A 23,571-nucleotide genomic window follows, 5' to 3' on the forward strand; every position below is an offset into this window, starting at 1 on the left:
AAGTGCTTTGGCCACCTAATGAGAAGGAAGGGCTCACTGGAGAAGAGCCTAATGCTGGGAAAGATTGAGGGCAATAGAAGAAAGGGATGACAGAGAATGAGGTGGCTGGATGGAGTCACTGAAGAAGTAGGCGTGAGCATAAATGGACTCCAGAAGATGGTAGAGGACAGGAAGGCCTGGAGGAACGTTGTCCATGGAATCGCGATGGGTCGGACATGACTTCGCAACTAACAACAACAATACCTAAGTTCTCAACTCTCAAAAATATGATGCCTAATAGTCATCCCTTATTCAGGAGTAAAACGTGTCCCCCCCCCACCACTTCAGAAAAAAAACCCCAAACAAACCCTAAAGAGCTACAAATCTAGAAGTATTTGGAGAAATGTTTGGGAAAAAACATTAAAAAGTAATTTAAGGATTTCACTTGAATAATCATTGTAAATAGTTACAACAACAACAATGATAATATTCAGGTAATCAGCTGATGCAAAAGGGTTCTGCCTACCAGCTGGCATTTCTTTTGAATATACCCTGCAAAAAAACCAGAACGTGTTAAACCAGAATGAGTTTTGACAAATGTCTAAACTTACTCATCTAGCCAATTGTTAAAACTTCCACCATCCGGTGAAGAAGAAACTCAAGTACAATACAGTAGCACTGAACGGTAACTGGTTCCTTTGTCAATGTACTCTATCGTCTTTAGGCAGCATCAGCTTCAGATTTGCTTGTGTAAAATGCCTCTAATTGGCCAAGTCAATAGAATAGAATAGAATAGAATAGAATAGAATAGAATAGAATAGAATAGAATAGAATAGAATAGAGCTGGAAAGGACCTTGGAGGTCTTCTAGTCCAGCCCCTGCTCAAGCAGGAAAACCTATACCATTTCAGACAAGTGACTGTCTAGTCTCTTCTTAAAAACGCCCAGTGATGGAGCGCCCATGATTTCTGAAGGCAAGCTGTTCCATTGGTTAATTGTCCTCACTGTTAGGAAGTTTCTCTTTAATTCCAGGTTGCTTCTCTCTTTGGTCAGTTTCCAACCATTGTTTCTTGTTCTTCCTTTTGGTGCTTTGGAGAATAGTTTGATCCCGTCTTCTTTGTGGCAGCCCCTCAAATACTGGAATACTGTTATCATATCTCCCATTTCTTCTTTTCTTTAGACTAGCCAAATCCAAGTCCTGCAGCTATTCTTAATATATTTTAGTCTTCAGGCCTTTGACATTTTAGTTGCTCTTCTCTGAACTTTTTTTCAAAGTCTCAACATCTTTTTTGTAGTACGATGAACAAAATTGGTTGCAGTATTCCAGGTGTGGTCTTACTAGAGTTTTATAAAGCAGTACTAATACTTTGTGTGATCTTGATTCTATGCCTCTGTTTATTAGCTTTTTTGGCTACTGCTGCACACTGCTGGCTCGTAGTCAAGTGATCATCCACTAGGACTCCAAAGTCCCCCTCACAGTTACTGTTTTTGAGCCAGGTCTCACCTAATCTGTACTTATACCTTTTATTTTTCCTGCCTAAATGTAGTATTTTGTTTTTCTCCACATTAAAATTAACTTTGTTGGATAGGGCCCATTGTTCAAGTTTGTCAAGATCTTTTTGGATCCTGAGTTTGTGTTCTGGGGTGTTGGCTATTCCTGCCAATTTAGTGTCATCTGCAAATTTGATGAGTTCCCCTTCTATTCCCTGATCTAAGTCATTTATGAAAATATTAAAGAGTACTGGGCCTAAGATGGAACCTTGTGGTACCCCACTGCTTACTTCTCTCCATGTGGATGTAGTACTATTGAGGACCACTCCAGAGTACAGTTTGTCAGCCAGCTACAAATCCATCTGATGATGATGTTGTCTATCCCACTTTTTTCTAGCTTACTAACAGCAGGTTGTGGTCTACTTTGACAAATGTCCTACAGAAATATAAGTATACTATGTCCACAGCATTTCACTGGTTACTAATTTAGTCACTTTATCAAAGAATGAAATAAGATTAGTTTGACATGATCTGTTTTTAACAAACCCGTGCAGACTACTAGTTATAACTTTGTTTGCTTCTAGTTGTTTGCAGATCTGTTTTTTGATTATCTTTTCCAGGATCTTCCCAGGTATTGATGTTATACTGATTGGTCTGTAGTTTCCTAGGTCTGTTTTTTCCCCTTTCTTGAAGACGGAACCACATCAGCCCTTTTCCAATCCTCAGGTACTTCTCTGGTGTTTCGGAATTTTTGAAAGATGTGGTGCAATGGTTCTGAGATAACATCTGTCAGCTCCTTCAGAACTCTGGGATGTAATCTGTCGGGTCCCGGTGATTTATATTCATCAAGGACGGATAGGTGTTCTATTACCATTTTCTTGCTTCTTTTAATTTTTGTTTCTAGATTGTCTTTTACAGTGAGTTTTTTTGGGGTATGCTGGGCTATAGCTTCTTTTTGTGTGAAGACTGATGCAAAGTATGAGATAAGCAGCTCTACTTTCTCCCTGTTGGCTGTTATTTCTTTGCCATCTTCTCTCTTTAGTGGACCTACAGTTTCCTTGACTTTTTCTTGTTGTTGATATGTTGGAAAAACTTTTTTTATTATCCTTGATTTCTGTTGCAAGTCTTTGTTCATTCTGAGCTTTTGCTTTCCTGACTTCATCTTTGCACATTCTGGCTGTGCTGATAATCAGCCTTAGTTATCTGTCCCACTTTCCATTTTTTGCACTTGTCCTTTTTATCTTTCAGTTTGTCAGAGAGAGTTTTGTGCAACCATGCTGGTTTCCTCTTGAATTTCTTATTTTTATTTTTCAGTGGTATTATGCTGGACTGGGCTTTTATGATCATATTTTTCAAAGTTTCCTACACTTCTTGGGTTGTTTTCCCCTTTAGGATTTTTGACTATGGAATCTTTCCTAGGTTCTCTCTGAGTTTGTTAAAATCAGATCTATTGAAGTTTAAGACACTGGTTGGATTATTTTCTATTGCTTGTGCTTGCATTATATTGAATTTCAGTATGACATGGTCACTTTTACCCAAGGTTCTGGCAACTTCAACTCCCTCTATCACTTCTTCTCTATTAGTAAGAATTAGATCCAATATAGATTTACTTCTAGTTTTCTCCTCCACCATTTGGATGATAAAGTTGTTGGCTAGGTTGATTAAGAATCTGTTTGATCTTCCACTCCCTGCAGAGTTTGTCTCCCAGTTGATATCTGGACAGTTGAAATCTCCCATTACTACTGTGGTATGCTTCCTACATGTGTTTGTTAACTGGTTGGCAAAGAGTTCATCTATTTCTTCTGATTGCTTGGGTGGCCTGTAATATACACCTATGGCAATGTCACTTTTTTCTCTTTTATATTGACCCATATACATTCTGGAGAGATTTTATTTTTGATCACCTGCATTAAGTTCTGTCATATCTCTTTAGCCATGAGGATATGCTCCTTTTTAACAGTTTCTTGTCATTTATTTGTTAAATTTATTTGCCACCTATCTTGCCATAGGGCTACTCTAAGAGGCTTAAAACAATAAAAAGGAAGCAATTAAAAGAATGTAAACAGAATAGAAGTTAGATAATTCCAATGTAAGAAATGACACATCCTCCCCCAAAAAAGATTTGGGCCTGATTCCATCTTTCTGAAATGCTTTCTATATTTCACTATCAATCTTTATGTAGCAGAGATGCAGCTTCAGAGAAGACTTGAAAAAGCCCTAATTTTATTTCATTGGATTGGTCTGAAAAAGTTTGACTAATCAAGCTCACCCAAATAATTCTGTGATACAGCAGGGAATTGAACCAAAGAGACCCTAATCTAGGTCTATGTTGTTGGCCACAATATTGCACTAGCTATCAGTTTATAGAGCAGCATTTTTCCTTAAATATGTGTGCATCTGGGTGTTATTGAATTGCAAATTTGATTTGCAGCTGCTATGTAGATCTTTGCCAATTCGCTAATGAATTCAAAAGTTCCTCAACATTATAATCAAACTGCATTATATATGAAAGAGCTTTTCTTGTTATTCCATTACAATGGTCATTTATAATGTATTGTAGATATAAGAAAATGGCAATCTAACTTAAGTATACTTAAGTTCTTTGAGGAGGAGCTGTATGCTACTTGATGTAAATAATGGTGGGCTGATAAGATGGAGTTAGTAGCAGCCACAGCTGGTTTTAGTATATAAACAGAGAAGAGGAGATGGCATAGCACCTGGCAGGGAAGAGGAAGTGGGAAAATCTAAGAATCCACTTAAAGATTGGGTGCCATATATAAAATACCTAGGTAGCAGGAAAGCATAGTAGGAAGCAGCTGGAGGCTTCTTTTGCCCTCCATCCTGTTTAGTGCCTGGCTTTTGGAACAGAAATGGCAAATTTTCATTCTAACTTTTAATTAATACTCATAGCAAGTACACCAGATTCCTACCCAGAAATCCAAATGACTATACTTGCATTGCTGTTGAGAATATCTGGGATATAATAAGTAAAGGAACAAATAAAAGCAGTAGTGTTGTTGATGTCTATTCTTACTTGCCTAACCAAGGAGAAAATGTAGATAATGCAGACCTTGCAAAGAAATGAAATTGTAACAGTGAAAGACTTTACCCTGGCATCTGTTTTGGAAAAATGATCTGCATAGATTATCCTTCCAGGAAATTCCTGACTCTCCTTGCTCTCCTTTTTCCTTCAGAAGTTAGAAGACACAAGGAAATCAGCTATACTTGAGTATATTTGATACAATCAGTGGCTAAAGCTTAGTTGAGGAAGTGGAAGTAACAAGAACAATAAGGCAAAGTGACTATATAAGGAGTTCATTTTTTAAGGGAATTTAAAACTGACCATCAAAGAACAAAAAAGTGTTTTTTTTCAATTCCTCGAGCAATAAGAAGGATCTCACAGCTGGACAAGTTATTTGGAAAATAAGTTTAAAAGCTGTTGAAATCCTTAAAAGGGGTTTCCAGAAGCACAATTGCTAACAATATCATTCTTTTAAAAGAAAATCACAAAAAAGTCAGGATAGCTGGAGAAAAAGCTTAGTGATGATCTGAGAACAACTACAAATACATTACTGTATAAGTAACAGAACGACAGACTTGCAAACAGGACAAAATCATGATATTGACCCAGAAGCAGCTGTTTGCCATTCTAGAATCCATGATCTAAGAAATTTGGTGATGTGCCATTTAATAATTGCTTATAAGAATTCATTGCCATGAGAATGCTCAGGAACCATTCAGTTAATAGCTCATGTTGGGGGGGGGTTTATAAAGTTTTATATAGTTTGTAAAGCTAAACAATTAGTCATGTCAGAAGTAAAGTCTTCATCCTGGTTCATCCAAGCCAGGGATAAATAAACAACATGGCGACTGCTTTGGGAAGAAGGTTACAGTTTATTGAAGAGGCAGAAAGATGGTTCTTGCAAGAAAGAGCAGAGGAAAGAAGAGAGCTGAGCACATGGGCTAGGGGTTTTTATACCCCCTCTAGCCTTTTGTTTGGAATAGTTTCCTGTTCCTGGCATGAACTTTGAGGCTATTTCTGAGTGTTTTTCTAGGCCTTGATATCTGTGGTTTAATCCTATTATCATATCCTGTTTCCCTGGTGATGGGGCTAATGACTCCTAGAGTTTGGGCGGGGTATGCAGATTTTCTCTTTGTCTTCTTGAGTTCCCTGACTCCAACCTTCCTGATGGGTTTACATCTGCATTTGTATAGGGCTGGCTCTTGCTTGGGGCAGAGATTTGAAGCCAGAGAGATTTGGTTTCTGCTTTTAAAAAAAATCCCTTTGAGAGAAAATATATTTTTCTGCCCCTTTTAATATTTCCTTCTGGGGGGGGGGGTAACTTCCCTCAGTCACCCTGATAGGATGAACCCTCGAACAGGCTGACCTTGTTATGAAGCAGCATTGCTTGGAAGTACAGCTAGCTACAACAGTGGCCTTCATATAATTTCACATAAAATAGTGCTTTCTGCTAAAATGAGTGTTAATATATATGGATTTATAACAGACAGCAGGGAAAGATGAATGAATAATACAAGGGCTGTTATCTGACGCATTGTGGATTATTTAGAGTAGACTAGCTGAGAATTGTCCTCATTTAGAGATACTTAAATTATACCTTGTTTGCTTGCTAAAAACCTGTTCTGCAGTTTGTCACTCAGAATTATAACAATAAAATTATATCAGTTAATAACTTCTTGGAAAGCTTGTGCCAGATCAATCAGGTAGAGTATATTCATTTGAAAATAAGAATTTTCGATAAAGCATTCCCACAGCTCTGGTATATCTGCCTGCTGTTATTGTGCAGAGTTAAGTCAAAATTCACTAAGAGACATTTTGCCAAAAAAAAAAAAAAAAAGCCTGATATTTTAACTTTTCTATTCTACTTGGGTCAAAAAATAAGCCTGTTTTGCAGAATTTTCTCTAAATGGTCTTCATTTTTCTCTTTTTCTTTTGTGTTGAATCGTAATTTTCCTTTAGAAATGGGGAATTCAGGTTTTCAACACTGTTACCATTTAGCAATAAAAAGTGGGGAGAAGTAAATCTACATTAGTATTGTGTCTACCTAGAAAAAAATGTGGGTGTGTTTTTCTTCTTTTCTTTGCCCATAAATAAGGACTTATAATTATGAAAACTGGTTTAGGCATAGTTCTAGTTTTATACTAAACTTTGCTTGTTTGTATATTGGTTTGCTATTTTCATAACCTGTCCTAATATATAAAACCTGGGATGCATATAATAAAATAAGACAAAAGGGGGAAAAAATTAAAAAAAAACTGCATTAGAAAAGAAAATCCAACTCTCAAGTTGTACATCCTTGCAGACTTGTTTTCCCTGCTGAATAGACTGCTGGAAATGAGAGAGGTCATATAATTCTCCAGATACAGAATTCCATAACATAAGGGGCTACAAAAACAGCAGCAGCAACATCTTGGGAAGGCAGTGATGCCCGATGGAACCACACTATGGAATTTCTACTTTGCACAAACTTCAAAGGCTTTCATTCATTATAGCCAAGTGAAAGTAAAATGTCCCATTTTTGAGTTTTAACAATCAATCGAGATGCGCTCTTCATTTCATTTAATTTTATTTCATCTTTTTCTATTTCAGTTTTTTCTTTCATTGGAATTTGTAAAAATTCTGTAGCACATGGATGCATTGTCATGGATGGAAATTGAAATATTGATTAGTGTTTCATGAACAAGTATTCTCAAATAACTTTAGTTATTCTAGTTCTGGAATAGAACTGATAAATATGAAAAACTATAGGGAGATAAGTCCTGAATGTGGATGGATGTACTCTGTTATTAATTGCTTTCTGCTCCATCTCAGTTAAACATTATCAAACTTAATTTGTAAAACCAAAAACAATAGGGCCACAGGAGAAAAATCACTAATATGGATTTAGATGAAGCAAGAGATATCAAACTTTGGGCACAATAAATTATCTTTTCACATTCATCAAAGAATATTAAATCAAGAAACAAATTCATCACTATGCATACAAACAACAATATTCTCTAAATGATTTTCCACATTTTATGTACCCCTCAGGTTCTTTTTAAGTTTTAGAAACATATTGGTGATTTTAAAGCTATGTTTTTGCACAATTTTGTTGCACAATATTTTGTATACTATTTTGCACAATATTATGTGGGTCAAAAATTTTTTGGGTGGACTACAGTTCCGTTCAGGCTGCTTTTTTCCTTATAGCTTCATTAGTTTTTAAATATCATGAAAACATATTAAATGTGCTGTTGGTGGCAAACTGCATGTCTGCACAGCAATGACTTAAATGAACAGAATTGATTAATACTGTTAATAGTATTTGCAGTATTTTATCCAAAGAGTTGGAGAGAAACTATGCCAGTGTTCTGAATTTGTAGCTAGTATAGTATAGTAGTATAGTATACTAGTATAGTATAGTAGTAACTGTGAGAGGGATCTCGGAGTCCTAGTGGACAATCATTTAAATATGAGCCAGCAGTGTGCTGCAGCTGCCAAAAAAGCCAACACAGTGCTAGGCTGCATTAACAGAGGGATAGAATCAAGATCACGTGAAGTGTTAATACCACTTTACAATGCCTTGGTAAGGCCACACTTGGAATACTGCATCCAGTTTTGGTTACCGTGATGTAAAAAAGATGTTGAGACTCTAGAAAGAGTACAGAGAAGAGCAACAAAGATGATTAGGGGACTGGAGGCTAAAACATATAAGGAATGGTTGCTGGAATTGGGTATGTCTAGTTTAACGAATAGAAGGACGAGGGGGGGCATGATAGCATTGTTCCAATATCTCAGGGGATGCCACAAAGAAGAGGGAGTCAAGCTATTTTCCAAAGCGCCTGAAGGCAGGACAAGAAGCAATGGGTGGAAACTAACCAAAGAGAGAAGCAACCTAGAACTAAGGAGAAACTTCCTGACAGTTAGAACAATTAACCAGTGGAACAACCTGCAACCAGAAGCGGTGAATGCTCCAACACTGGAAGTTTTTAAGAAGAAACTGGACAGCCATTTGTCCAAAATGGTATAGGGTTTTTTGCCTGAGCAGGGGGTTGGACTAGATGACCTCCAAGGTCCCTTCCAACTTTATTATTATTATTATTATTATTATTATTATTATTATTATTATTATTATTATTATTATTATTATTACTGTAGAATTTTCCTCATAGTCCCATTTCTTCCAACATTTGATTCTTCCCACTGTGCTTCACCTAGAGTAAACATCTTCTGTAATAAAAATTATTCTGAAGATATTCACAGCAGGTGGCATGGAAATACTATCCAGAATTTACTTCAGCTTGAATTTTATATATCAATGAGAAAATATACATAAGAGTTATACTTACAAGATGATTTCATGAAATATTCGAACATACCTTATTTTATTTGTAAAAAAATAATAAAGGTAGGATACAAAATAAATAAAATAAATAAATAGATTTCTAACTTTACCTGCAGTCTTTCCATCCAAATAGTCACAAGTAGTATGAAGCAGCTATAATTCTTGATTAATTTGTTTACATTTTTGCTTATTATGGTCTTTTGTACAGTACATTTACAGTAGAGCTCAGACAGTAGCTTATTGACCTGGGAAAAAGTAGTGTATGGATGCAATTAATTTGCATTTTATAATGGATTATGAACTTTGCATATTTTGCAGAACCATTAGAGGAACTAAAGATCAGAAGTCACAGTACTGAACCATTACCAAAGCTGGAAAACAAAGAAAAAGGAGGTCATCATGGGTCATCTTCCAGAGAGCCAATAAAAGCTCAGGAATGGGATGGAACACCAGGACCATCACTTGTGTCTAGCCGACTTGGAAGGTCTTCTGTTAGTCCAACCATGTTGGCAGGAAATAATAATTCAGGTAGGTATAGTTAGACCCATCAGCACAGCAGTACAATAAACAAATAGCGCTATGCAGTGCTTTTTTTGCCCCCCCCCAAAAGGTGCCGGAACTCACAAATGTCACACAACCCGCCTTGCCTATCCTACAAGGTTCCATCCAAAAAAGGTGCCGGAACTCCATTCTGGGCGTTCTATGACAAAAAAAGCCCTGGCGCTATGGATTTTTAGTGAAAGGTTTTGTGCAGTTCTCCAAAATCAAGATTGCTTCAATATGGGTGGTACCTCAACTAAATGTAATCAGGTGATAATTATCTTTCTTTGGCCAAAATTATATGCCAAATAAGAACATGGAAATACTTGTCTAATTGCATTCTATTTTAGTTCTTCTCCATTTTTTAATTTCCTATAAGATATTTTTTATGTATGCATTCTTGTATACTCTTGTGAAATTTTGATTAGTTTTACAAGTAGTATTGCATAAGTACAGGTTATAGTATTGCACTATTATTTTAACTGATTATCAATTCATCTACTACTACTATGATTTTTTAAGATATGATTTTACTATGATTTTCTAATATGAATTTTTTTAAAAAAACTGAAATGCCTCCACCTTTTTTGTATATATAATGATTTCTGAACTCACCTCCCAGGGCCATCTCCATAATTTTCTTCCTTCCTTATCCTCTTCTCTAGTGGCTGGAATGCTTCATCTTAAAGACTGAATGCATTCCGAAGGTTTTGCATTGTGGTATCTTATTATTTAGCTGTATGAATTTCTCTGTCATATTATATTACAATGTAATATATATTATATATGATATAATAATCTATTACCTTTACCATTGGTCATATTGGCTGAGTGAAATGAGATTTGAAATCTGAAATATCTTCAGGAGAGCAAGAAACGGTCTATATTGTTCAATAAAATTGAATCAGTCACTATCACTACTCATTAACATTAAAAATTGGAATAAAGAGTGAATGCGTGTTGCCCTAAATTTTAAAAAGCAATTGCACTCTCCAAATATGTTGTTATTAGCCTACTAGTTAATAGACTGAAGACTTAATATGTTGGGGTATATGATGGCTTGAACTACACTTATGTCTGGACTGGTAGTGCTAGACTTGAATGAAAGCAAATACCCACATAAAGCAGTTTCACTTGCTAATGTGAACAAATGTGTGTGCACATATACTCCTTCTTTCCTTCCTTCCTTCCTTCCTTCCTTCCTTCCTTCCTTTCTTTCTTTCTTCCAAAAACTGGCAAGAATCCAAATCTATGAAAGAAAAAAATAGTCTTATCAATGAACTGGGATTATTAACAAAATGAAATGAGTTTCAATAAAATGGATTTGGATAGCACATTACTTACCCATTATATTCCTCAACAATAGCACCTCTGACACCATGATAACTATTTATTTTGCAATGTCTTATGGTTAGGTTAAAAAGTATGAAATACTAACTATAACTATGTATTCTATGTGCATACGCATTTTGTCATTTTGTTAGTGGAGAAGATCTTGGAAAAATTAAAATTAAAATTTTAATTAAAATTAAAATTCATCTGCTTTAGTGTTACAAAATAGATCTCCAGTTGGGAAATAATTTAAATTAGTTACAATAAACTAAATATAACTGAACATTTACAAATGCAATAAAAATATCTAAAAAATGAAATGCTTAAAAGTTGATCAGTTTAAGAGTTAGGACGTTGGAGTTCCACTTTAACAAAAAGTCCAGTATACAGATTAGCTTAACATTCTCAGCACTAGTCAACTGTTCTCTGAGCAGGAGGGAATTTCATAACCAGAATAATCTCTTATGGGTTGCTAGATAGTACATTGCTGGTATATAAAGAAGCCTCAGGAAGATATCCCCAGTAGATTTTAGTTGCTAGGCAGGAACAAAAGGGAGTACACACTATACAAACAATATAAGGCATTGTATGTCATTACAAGCATTTTGAATTTAGCAAATTAGCAGCAACCTAGCCATGACAATTTGGACCAGCTTCAACTTCTAGCTCAACCTCAAAGGTAACCCAGATATTGAACTGAAATTACCTAGTCAAGACCCAATTCTACAATCATGCTTTGTGAAACAGAAGGAGCGGAACAAAACTAATGCTATCTATCAAGTTTACATTGCTTCAGATTTAAATGTTCACGGAGGTACTAATAGACCACCCACTGACAATGGTTAAAGTTGCTGTATCTTTTCCTTGGATCCCAAGCTATCCAGCTGCAGCAGAATTGTAAGAAAAAACACACATTGGGATATTAACTGGTGCCATTTTTCTTTGCAGCTAGAACACTGTAGAGCTTTGTTACCTACATACATCCATAGGAAATACAGTTTCAGTTTTCTTCATGTGGAATTTGAACTAAAGATTAGAACTATAAAAAGCAGATTAGCAATCTGCTGACAATTTTAAAAAATATATAATAGTTGACTTCTCTTTTACTTGCCAAATCAAGTACTTCTTTATAAAAATTGCCCTTGCTTGCTATAAGGATGAGTAGAATGATCTCAGCAATGGAGCAAGCTAACAACTGAATGATACTCAGCTGAGACTGGTTTTACGCAGTGAGATAAAGGAAACTCATGGTAGTTTTCATTTTTCCACTACAATTAAAATTGGAAGCAGCAGGCCATTCTCTCCTCCAAGTCCTCATCCATCCTAAAGAACAGTTGTGCTCTGGATTTTGTCCTTCTGTTGTAGAATTCACTATTGCTACTATGTTATGTTGACCACTTAGGTCTTTTTCACTATAAGTGACATACTATACAATACTGTATCACTGAGAGCAAACTAATTCCCTACTGAATCTGCAAATTTATTGCTGCCTTTGACTGCTGTGTTCATTCTCGTATTTTGTAGCTCTTCAATAATGTTGCAAGGATGTTTCTTCTCTGATGGTTTTAAAACATCTTCCACCAGCGAATTCAGAGAGGAAACAGATTTCAGTGATTTTTAAATACATGCCACCTACTTAAGAATATGCTGTTGCTTTTTCAATGAAGACCACAAGGGGATCACAAAATGGAATTCTTTACTGAGCTTAATGGTGGATATTTTGAAGAACGTTTTCTACAAACCTATAGCTTCTAAGAGATGATATTTTGCATTGCCATCTGCTGTTGGAAGCATGCACTGCATCTCGTTTCCCAATACTTCAAATATTATGTTGCCTCTGTCTGAATGTTTTTAATAACTTAATATTTCAGATACAATGCTTGCCAAATCATTTAGTGAAACAGAAAAAAAAATGAGGGACCCATTCTATCTGATTCTTAAACTTAGATGTTATGATAAAATTGTGAAAAAGGCTGCTCTTTCTCATTTCCTCTTTGAAATGTGGTTTTAATTCATTTCCAAATATTTAATAGATGAATATACAGGATTATACCCTCACTATCCCTGTTTACAAAAATGTGTATGTACATAATCCCAGTATGTATGTTGTTCAATGTTGCTGAATCAAATATATAAAATATAAATGATGTGCAAGGAGTATTTCCCAAAAATTAATAATTCTGATTGCAGTTGTGGAGAAGTTTGCATCTTTATATCGACTGGGATGGATTCTAACTTCTGTGTTACTATATAGAAAGACAAGGCCTCATATCCCATCATATAAAAATGACATGTCTGACCTGTTCCACATATTGGAAAAAAGAGTCAGCTGAAAATTGAAGGAACAACCCCAACCTTCCTACCTTCATTGACATACAGTACTTAGGAGATGAGTAGAATCATTTCTTCAAATAAAAAGGTCTTCAGTGAGATAATAAGTTTGTAATAAGTGTAGAAATAGTTTCAAAATAAGTGCATAAGTGCATAATGACATAAATATTTATTTTAAAAATGCTACACATTTTTTTTTGGCAGATAAGAAAATATTCCTAAAGTGTAGTCTATTTGATTACCTGCATCATTACTCAGTTATTTTTTACTATAAGTACTATCATTAACACTACTATGATTTGAACCCTTGGAACATCTTATAAGCTAGGTCCTAAGCTAAAAAAAACGTTGTAGGGTTTTTTTTCTTAAAAGGAAATTCTATTAACTAATTTTGCCTGCAAAATATTATTTGCAATATTAATTAAAATAATTGCAATATGAAATTTGCAACTCTGTGAATTTTCCTAGTGATCTGAACTACAAGGACCTACCTGTTTCGTGTCTGTGGGGATGTTTCCTATGTCAAACTGAATTAGTATGATGTGTCTCTGGAAGGGAAAGGAGTGATATTACATTTTTAAAAAAATTCATGTTGGAAATGTGCATGTATAATGTGTAGTATTGTGACGGCATGATTGTTGTGGTTTGTAAAATCGATTTTAACTTCTGAAACATGCAAAAACAGGAAAATGCATTTGAATGGAGGTGATGGTGAAGAGTTTAAAGAAAATGTGTATTTACTATTTTTTCCCCCTTCCAAATTCTGATCCCTGGAAACTGCATGGACAAGTTTTATTGGCAAGGTTTTTTAGAAGTGGTTTGCAAAAGGCTCAGAGGGAGTGTCTTGCCTCGCTGGCTTTGTGCCTAAGGCAAGGGAAGAAAACATAGTCATCCAGTTTCTAGCCTGATGCCTTAACTGCTACACCAACACACCACTCTAAACCCCAAGAATTAGGACTGCTACTTCATCTCTTCAGTAATTCATCTTCTCCCAAAGAATCAATATCTTTGGTGCTAACCACCCCAACTCTCTCTAAAGTGCTACAAGGTCTGCAAAAAAGGACATTGGATGCTATAACTGGCCCATGGGCTGCAAGCTGCCCACCTTGATCTAGATGTTATTATTTAGTTTCAGAAACTGGCAACATATAGTATGACAGTTTGAACTCTGAAGCTTCTATAGGTTTAAATTAGGCTCTTAGCAAGTCACTGGCCTTTTCAAGTATAAGCAACATTCCAATTTTCACAAAATACATCTTGTTTATAATTTCTGGCCAGCATATAAGACTGACGCACTGCAGGACCTAGATTACAAGTATTCTGCAGTACTTTGGTTAAGTTGGTAAACTAATCAAGTTATTAGGAAACCAATTAAATCAAAAGTGTGGGAGCTTCTCTAGGGGGAGGAAGTATAGGAGGCCAAAAAGTTGCAGAGGGCTTGAGATGACCTCAAAATGACTTCAAAAACACAACAAAATAAATGTCCAAATATCCTGAAAATGAAATAGTAAACCAGAAGAAAAAAATTATATGGAAGATTGTTGGAATGCAAATTTCAGTGTTGGAATGCAAATTTCAGCATTTCATTCCTAGTTACATATAAGTAAGGTTTTTGAATTTTGTATAGTAATGAATACACTTTACAGTCTTCCCCACTCTGGTTATTTCCAGTTGTGTTGGCCAACAGTAGCAATGGTATAACGTATCTGGGGGCTCCCAGGTTATGCAGGATAAATATAATAACATTCATCATGTGAACAGCAGCAATAGTCTCTCAAATGAAAAGTGGAGTTGGTATAAATAAAACATCTCCATTTGTTCTCTATCTTCTTGTAAATTATTAATTAATAAATATTTTTCTATTATTTTGGAAACAAAAAAAATAAGAGAGTGGAGCATTCACAGGAAACTTCTAAAATGAGAGAACTTGACATTTTTACAGACATATCATCCTAGAAAGTAAAAAGGAACAAATACCATTTCTCTCTTTCTTTGAAGTCAGATGAAAGGATTTTGTTATTATAGATATAATAATCTTTAAGGAGGATGTGCATGCCCAGCTGAAAAGACTGAAATGGAAGAAAACAACTCAGAAAAATGTGGTAGGCAAGGATTTGTAGGATTTTGTTTTTATGCTCAGCAATACACAATGGCCTAAGATGGTGGTCTAACAGCAAGCATGCACAGCTACCAAATCTACACATATTTATAACTATTAGGAGATAAGTACTAAGTTGACCACTTCATATTCTATTGGAATGAAGGAAAACAATGGAAATTATGTCTCAAGAGGCAACTGGACTGTTTTTTGAGGCAAAGAAAATGTTTTGCTTCATCAGCTTTTTGGATGAAAGTCTTCTTACTCAAGAAACAGCCCAGTTGCATTTTGAAAAAAACACCTTTGAGAAAACTATGACCTGGATGACTGAGAATCTTCATAGACAATGGAAATTATGGTAGAAAAAAACTTCTAATTTTTTCTGGTCAACCAATCCTTTGTTTTCATCAAACATTCACAGCTACCAAGTCCACACATATTTTGCTTATGTATGAAATAGTTATCAAGACACTATTAAAAGATATATTCTCCCTCAAATTAGTGTTGGGAAAGAAACACACACATGAGATACTGATTTTAGAGTTTCTGCTAGAATTTTTTACAGATTTTCCAACTTGAAATGACAGGAAACATTGCCTTCATTTTCAGCAGCCATGATGAAGCCCTGGAGCTATAGTTTATTCAGACTGGTCTCTTAATTTAAGAGACTGTAGAAGTCTTCTCTAATCCATTCATTTTCTTTCCAGAACTGAAATCAAGCTGCAGATTAGGGAGATCTGCTTCCACATCAGGTGTTCCTCCTCCCTCTGTTCCTCCTCTCAGGCCAGCCAGTGAACTGCAACTGAGCCAGGTACCATCGTTAGCCAATCGTGAATGACTTCCTGTGATGCCACATGCCAAATGTTCTCCCTTCTGTGTTTGTCTACCATCTGTTATTGTAAATTGTTCTTCTGCGTGTTTGGTTTGATTTCTGTTTTTATGATATATGTGTGTGTGTCTCCCTTTCATAAGCAAAGAAACCTTATCGTTTCTAGCATCAAGCTTTCTTTGCAATGGTCTCCTCTTTAACATTTATTTGTCTCCATTCTGTAATATGAATATGGATCCTTTTTTTTACTCTGTGTATTCATTGAATATCTTGTTTTGTTTTTAAAAAAATGGTCCTGTGTAGTAATTTTCTTTTCTGAAAAATTCTGCTGAAAAGCAGCGTTTTATAAATTTGAGTTTTATATAATGTATATTTCTTTTAAGCATCTTGTCTATACCATTTTGTACTAGACTTCTCAGTGACTTTGTATACACAGTTTGAACTTGAATCTCTTTGTATTCTGTCATTTTGAGTTTAGTGCAGGAATAATTAAATAAAATTGGGGTGTATCTCTCTGTGTGTGTGTGTGTATCATGATTGTGTGTGTATGCATATATACTGTATATACACACATAAATCATGCACATACATACTCAAAAATACACAATTTAAGAAAAAGTTTGTTTCCTATTTTTCTGAAGTAATTTTGCTCCTCTGAAACTCCTAAATTACATATAATCATATTGGGACTGGTTCATAATATCCCGTTTTTATAAAATAGCAAAGACCTTATAATAAGCTGTTTAAATGTTAAGGGAATTTCCATGGACTATGAATACCTGGGAGATTGATGTGTTCTTTGGACATGGTTTTGTATTTTCCTTCAATAGTGGGGGTCCAATGTTATTTAATATTTGGGTACTGGGCAGGTTTTGCTCTGTGGCAATATGCAAATTGGTATTGTTCTGATCCATACTGGTCTAGCACAGGTATGGTCCTCAAACTGTTTGAGAAAAATGTATATGTTAAAGGAAATATAATTCTTTGCATAAAAGCTGTTAGGGATAACTTTTTTTTCTAGCTTCTCTAAGCAATCTTTATATACGGAGAGAGAAAAGTTGTCTCATTCAATTTTTATCAAGAAGCATTTGGAGTTTTTTTTTCTCAACACAGTGATTCATTGATATGACTTGTAGACCATACCTAATTGTTCAGCTGCTTTTTCTAGGTGGTTTATGATTCTTTCTATATGTTAGTCCACATTTTGACTCTACAGTTATATTGCCCTCTAGTGTAATTTACTCCCAATAAATATATTCATGTGTTGTAGATAAATAGTGCATTTGAGACTCTCTGCTCATAACAGAAAGCAACTATTCTCTTCCCAAATGTGTCTCAAGTTTCAGTCTGTTTGCCGCCAGCTCATATAGATACAATGCTGTCCTAGGTTTTGAAAATTGGAACGATTCTACATACAAGCACACCTCGACTTATGATCATTTGCTTAATGATAATTTGAAGTTAGAATGGCACTGAAAAAGTGACTGATGACCTCTCGCAGGTATGACCATCACAGCATTGCTGCAATCACATGATAATAGTTCATGTGCTTGCCAGATAGCATGTATTTACAGGAGTTGCTATGTCCCTGCATGATATAATCACCATTTGTGATCTTCCCAGGGAGCTTCCAATAAGCAATGGCAGAAGCCAGCTTTACTTAACAATTACGTGGTTCACTTAATGACCACAGCAAAAAAATGTAGAATCAAATGTGACTCACTTAAAAACCTCACTATTTAGTGATGAAATTTCTAGTTCCAGTTGTGGTCATAAGTTGAGGACTACCTATAGTGACAGAATGCTTTGATTGGAATGTTTTGCAGGTCCTCAAAACTTTTGTAAGCTCTTCATTAAACCCTTCAAATTAGCACAGCAGGAAACGAACTAGGCAAGCTCATTTTATCCCAATGAGCTCATTTTCTATTTGAAGTCAGGTTTTGTTTTATGCTTCAGATGTGATAGTCTCATCTTACAAACTTAAAGGGTAGAGTTCCTTGTAACTTGTGCAGGCTAGAATGTCACCAAAATTATTACTTTAAGAGATAGAGAGAAGCAATTTAGATCATCTGGGGAGAAAGAGTAGGCTGGAGGAGGATCTATTTAGCAGACTGGCGAAGTGATATTGTCCCAAACCTGATATGAAATAACTACTGGAAAATGTTCTTCCTGCTATGATGGTATGCCATCCATATCCATTCCTTGTTTTGAAATGAACACTCATGCCATAGAATTACAGCATAAGCATATCCCTTTAGTGTTTTGCTATATATTTTTTGGGATATGTAGCCACATTAACTATATTATAAAATGGGATGCAACGTTGGGAATTGATGTAGATAGATAGGTAGAAAGATAGAATAGGCACTTAATAAATATATATATCCAATTTAAAATGGCTATTTGCAATATGCTGAAGTTTTGCATCTGCAGAAGTTGCAGAGAAGAAGCATCAGTCTGTGTATACAACATGGAGGAAAAAAAGAAGACATACTTAGCTTTATTATATGATTGTTGAGATCATATCCAATGACATTTTTATGTAAGTGAAAGAGTTAGCTTATGAAATAGTGTATTCAATTATCTCATAGCATGTTATAGGATCAAAAACTGGTGAAACAGGGCCTTATTTCACTTAAGTGTTATTAATGTCTTTCCTTAAATCCAAAGTATGAAGGCAATATTTAATCCCTCTTTTGATTTACATTTGTTTTGAAAATCTATTATGAGATGTAAAATGGTAAAGACACTTTCATATTTTAACTAGTTTATGGAGGAAATGGATGAAAGGAAATAAAAGAAGATCTAACATTACAGTTGCTATGTTTTATGTGGTTGGCCTGTAACATCCATTAAGAATAGTAAAAATAGATTTAGTTACAAGATTAACTTAAAACAACTGGTTGCGTGTCTGAATGTCATAGCCATACATGAACCATCAACTGAAATTTCTAATGATAACTCAACTATTTCTTTAGTTATCATTAGTTATCAACTAATGATAACTATAACTATTTCTAGTTGGGGTAAAAATTCTTAGGAATTAATACATTCATCCAGTGTTAAGGATTCAGGGTTACCGATTCACATACAAACCAGCTTTACTACTTTACTAACTGGACTTCACATTTGTAGATTTTTAGTTAAGTTTGAAGGTGTAATGCGCTTGAGCTCCCTTCCACTTTAGCTTTCTTTTCTAAAAATATATATAATCTCCAGCATTTTTATTTATACCAGTTTTGTAGTAATCAATAATTTCATATGTCAAATCTAGATACTAAGATGTGGATTTATTATGATGGGCACTGATACATCATCATCATCATCATCCTCTCCGAAATCCTTAGACAATCCCAGTGACTTATAACAGCAACCAAACAAAAAGCATAACATCCATGCTAACATAGACATATTACAAAAATAGAAATAGATAAGTGACAATTACGCTGCATCAAACACAAATGGTAGAATAGTTAATGTTCCAAGGCACTCTGGGATGCTTTTACTAATTTCTATAAGATCATCAACAAGTGGACCACTCTAGCATTTTAGGGAGAACGATAGCACTATGTAGAAGAATTTTTATGGCCTTATCACCCACTGATCTTACCAGCTTAGGACATCACCAGCAGCCTCTTCCTGATGGATGTCCTCAAACAGGTTGATTTAAGTTAGTCTTATAGCATCTGTCTGCCTTATAGATGTGCCAAGAGATACAGAACTTTTATAAGTTGAAAGTAGCATCCATCTAATTAGCTTAAATTGTATCCAAAAACCTACAGTATTGGTAAGCAATGGTAAGCAGGGCCCACGAAATAGGTGTAAAGTTATCCCAGCAATGAGCGCAGTCATAACGTTGACTACTGCATTAAAAACTGACTGTAACTTCTACAATGTTACTACATTGCAGAAACCCAACAATATGGCAATGAAGTCACATGAGTCATTGTAGCCAGAACCTCTCACTTCAAGAAGTTTCCAACCCAGAACCGAACAAAGATTTTTCTGCAGAGATCTTGCAATGTGTTAGAAAAGGTCTCCTTAGAATCTGACTAGTTTTAGATTTAACCCATAATTGAAAAAGTTTTATACTACTTTTTGAAGCACTTCAGAATTATAATAAACAAAAGGGATCATTGATAGGTTTCCAAAGGTGTCAGAAAGCATTGGTAAATATATGTAATTTTTTTTTAAAAAAAGAAATGTTTCAAATAGCTGTTTTGGATCAATGGCTCCATCTTATGGCAAATAATGAATGTGCAGGATTTTATTTTTATAAATTAGTTTTCCTCAACTTGCTTTCTTCAGGTATTTTGTAGTAGAAATCCCATTATTCCTAGGTCACTATGACATGAAACAGAGTTATATAAAATTATGATAAGAAATGTTGCTGTCCTGTCGTTTAATACTTTAAAACTGTACCTTGATCATGACAGAATTTTTTTTTATTATGTTATAAGTCTGTTGGCTTTTCTTTATTTTTCTTGCTGTTAGTTATAAACTCAGTTAAATAAATAGTAATAGTCAGTAATAGTCAGATTTTTTTTGATATATTATCAATCAACTTATAATTATTTTATTTTCAGCACATATCAGCACTTCAAACAGAGTTGCCTAAAAATGGGAAAAAATCAAATACCTAATTTATGAATGTTGAGATTTTCAAGCATATTTTTTTCTTGGCATAGGGTCTCTTCTGCATTTTTTGGGGAAGAACTTCACATACTGTTCAAATGAGGTATTAAATAATTTATTGCAAAGTGCTGTAGTTCTTATTTTGGAATTAATACAAGAATGTGCATAGTTATTCTTTGGTTGTCCCTTAATTTTATGATGCAGTTTTTGGATCAAAATCCATACACAGTAATATATTTATAGAAAACTGCATGCAAGCAGCATATGAAAAATGACAGCATAAAGATGTGTTTGTTAAGGAAAATGGATTGGAAAATGTATACATTGGGAGAAATGTGTTACAGAACTGAATATGATTCATAAAACTAGATCTAAATTTTCAAGCAGATGTTTACAATGCTATCACTACTAGGATACTATAGCACTATGATAGTACAGAAATAGTTTCTTGAGCTAGAAGTGTAAAGAGTATCTGAACACAATTAAACATTGATCATAATTTAAAAATCCCCATCCTCATGGATAGTGCTTCTTTTCCTATTGTATTTCTGAGGTCTAAACCACATTTTCTAAAGGGCATAATTTATCTGCCCCTCCCCACCCACTTCATATTCAAATTTTATTATAGCTGTTTTAAAAATGTTCTTTCTCCCTCCACTTTCAAAAAAGGAGGCACCTCTATTCTTCTGCTTCTGAATGCCCAGTTTCCTTTTAGCCATCATATTGTGCAGGAAAAAAGCACTGAATGACTTCTAATTTAGAGACATGGAAATATCTACTGCAACCAGGATTGGGAAAGGAATTTCTAAGAAGCAAAAACAATGTTTTAGAGTTTTCTTTAGATTCTTTAATTCTCCATCACTTTGAGTAATTGGAGACCTTCACCAGTCTGGTAGTATTTCTGGGACAAAATTCCCAATGGAAATATAAGCCCATGAGAAGAATCAGTCTTATACTCTATCAGCAAGGGTAGCCTTTTTAAAATTAAACCCTCTTTATATTTGCAGAATTTCTTGGCCATCATAGCCATTGCCCAAATTCTGAGAATTAAATCTACATATCTAGAGGATGCCATGGTTGGGGAAAAACTGAGCAAAAATTACCTTAAAACTTAAAATCTCCATTGAGTCAAGCTTGGCCCTGACTTTGTTGACATGTGCATGTATTATTATTTTTTGGCAAGTGACTTGCCAGTGTCTTCTTCTGGAATGCTTCTTCTATAATCTTATTAAGGCTATAATCATAAGACTTTTGATGGCCTCCATTTAAATGGTAACAATGTCTGACCCTACATAGCTTTTTGAGTTGAGCCAAGGTTGATTTGGTACTTAACACTTTTAGAATTATTCTATAAGTGCCTTTTGGGAGGTGGGTTCATTTGTAAAAGCAGCAGGGAAATTCATTCCTGCTGTTTTCTAATTCTATTGATATATGTGTCGGTGGCTACTGAAACTGTCAAATGCTTCCCTGAACAGCATAATTGTTAGGGATGTGTGAATATTTGATTTGAAGTTTCAGTTGAAAGCAAATTAGCTTAAATCTCCATACTGAATCATTTTTTCAACTTAAATGCTTATTCTAAATATAAATGTTAATTCATATTCAGTATATCCAAACTGATTTAAATTGAGTTGATTTGATATGGATTACTTTGCACATGCCCATGTGCATTTTTATACTCTGAATCATTATGAATGAAATTGTTTCAGTTTGAATGTGTCAATCAACAGTTCAAATTGAACTAATGCAATGATCCTTATCAAATAGTCACACAAGTAGAATCATATACTCCTAATAAATATTAGATCTATCAAAGCAATACCAAGAGAAGTAAAAGTACCTGGACCTAAAAAGCACTGTAAAAATTAAATTTAATTGTCCTTTACAATACAAAATTGTATTGTATGAGAAATCTTAATTCATCGATAAATTTCATTTTCACTTCACCTTTTACTTTTTAAAATTATAATTTCTTTCTATTCTGAAGATGTACAACTGAAGATGTACAACAAAACATTATCAAAAATTGACTTGAATTGATTGAAATTCTCATGCTGAAGCAGATTTAGGAAATGTTTTCAGCAAGGGAGAATTATATTCTATCTATCAAGTTAAAAATAAGTGATCTATTAGGAGAAAGGGTTGACAACTTGAATTCCAGGCTATAAATTAGGAATACAATGAAAACAATCATAAGCAGAAATATTAATAACTTTGTACTTTGCAAATGAATATATGAAGGCAAAAGCAATTATATGTCAACATTTTTAGTTTCCTAAATTTTGTATTATTTTCTGCCAATCAAAAACAATACAAAAATGTGTAGAGATACTAAAATTAGACTGAAATGAGTTTTTGGAAACATATATGTTTATCTACATTTAGTGACCGTTCAAAGTTACAACGGCCCTGAAAAAAGAAGTAACTTATGACCATTTTTCACACTTATGACCATTGCAGCATCCCCATGGTCACATGATCAAAATTCAGATGCTTGGCTACTGACTCATATTTATGACAGTTGCAGTGCCCCAGAGTCATGTAATCACCTGTTGTGGTCTTGTCATAAGCAAAGTCAATGGGGAAACCTATTCACTTAACAACCATGTTATTAACTTAACAAGCCAGCCACAGGTCTTAAAGTTGCTAAGGTTGGAGAGCCCTGCTTTAGAATACTTCTTTTCTTTAAACATAATCAGAGAACTTTGACACCATTTCTTTGCCAACAAATTTGGTAGGACCTTTCAGAAAGTGATTTATCCCAGCTGGGATTTAAAGTCATGGGTTTTTTCGCATGAAGTTTATAGGCTTGTAAATATCGATGAGTTCTTATAAAAATATGGCAAAAATAAATATTTACATATATCTATGAAGGATCTGTACTATAATTTCTGCAAAAGATCCATCAACTGAGTGTCCTCAGAATGAAAAAAGCAAATAAATAGTAGCAGTCTTAGTAGTAGAAAGAACAATAACCTTAGGCCTATA

At 34.7% G+C, this 23,571-nt stretch overlaps 1 protein-coding gene across 1 annotated transcript in view; it reads left to right on the top strand.

The window, feature by feature from the left end:
- NYAP2 (neuronal tyrosine-phosphorylated phosphoinositide-3-kinase adaptor 2) overlaps nt 1-15,957 on the top strand; it is a 99,180-nt gene extending 83,223 nt beyond the window's left edge. Inside the window, exons 4-5 of the mRNA XM_029283981.1 lie at nt 9,137-9,346; nt 15,827-15,957. Coding sequence (XP_029139814.1) covers nt 9,137-9,346; nt 15,827-15,957 — 341 coding nt within the window. The remainder of the gene's footprint in view (nt 1-9,136; nt 9,347-15,826) is intronic.
- The last annotated feature ends 7,614 nt before the right edge of the window (nt 15,958-23,571 follow it).

Source organism: Protobothrops mucrosquamatus, unplaced genomic scaffold, assembly GCF_001527695.2.
Source record: "Protobothrops mucrosquamatus isolate PMUCROS unplaced genomic scaffold, P.Mucros_1.0 scaffold306, whole genome shotgun sequence".
Classification (NCBI taxonomy): Eukaryota; Metazoa; Chordata; class Lepidosauria; order Squamata; family Viperidae; genus Protobothrops; species Protobothrops mucrosquamatus.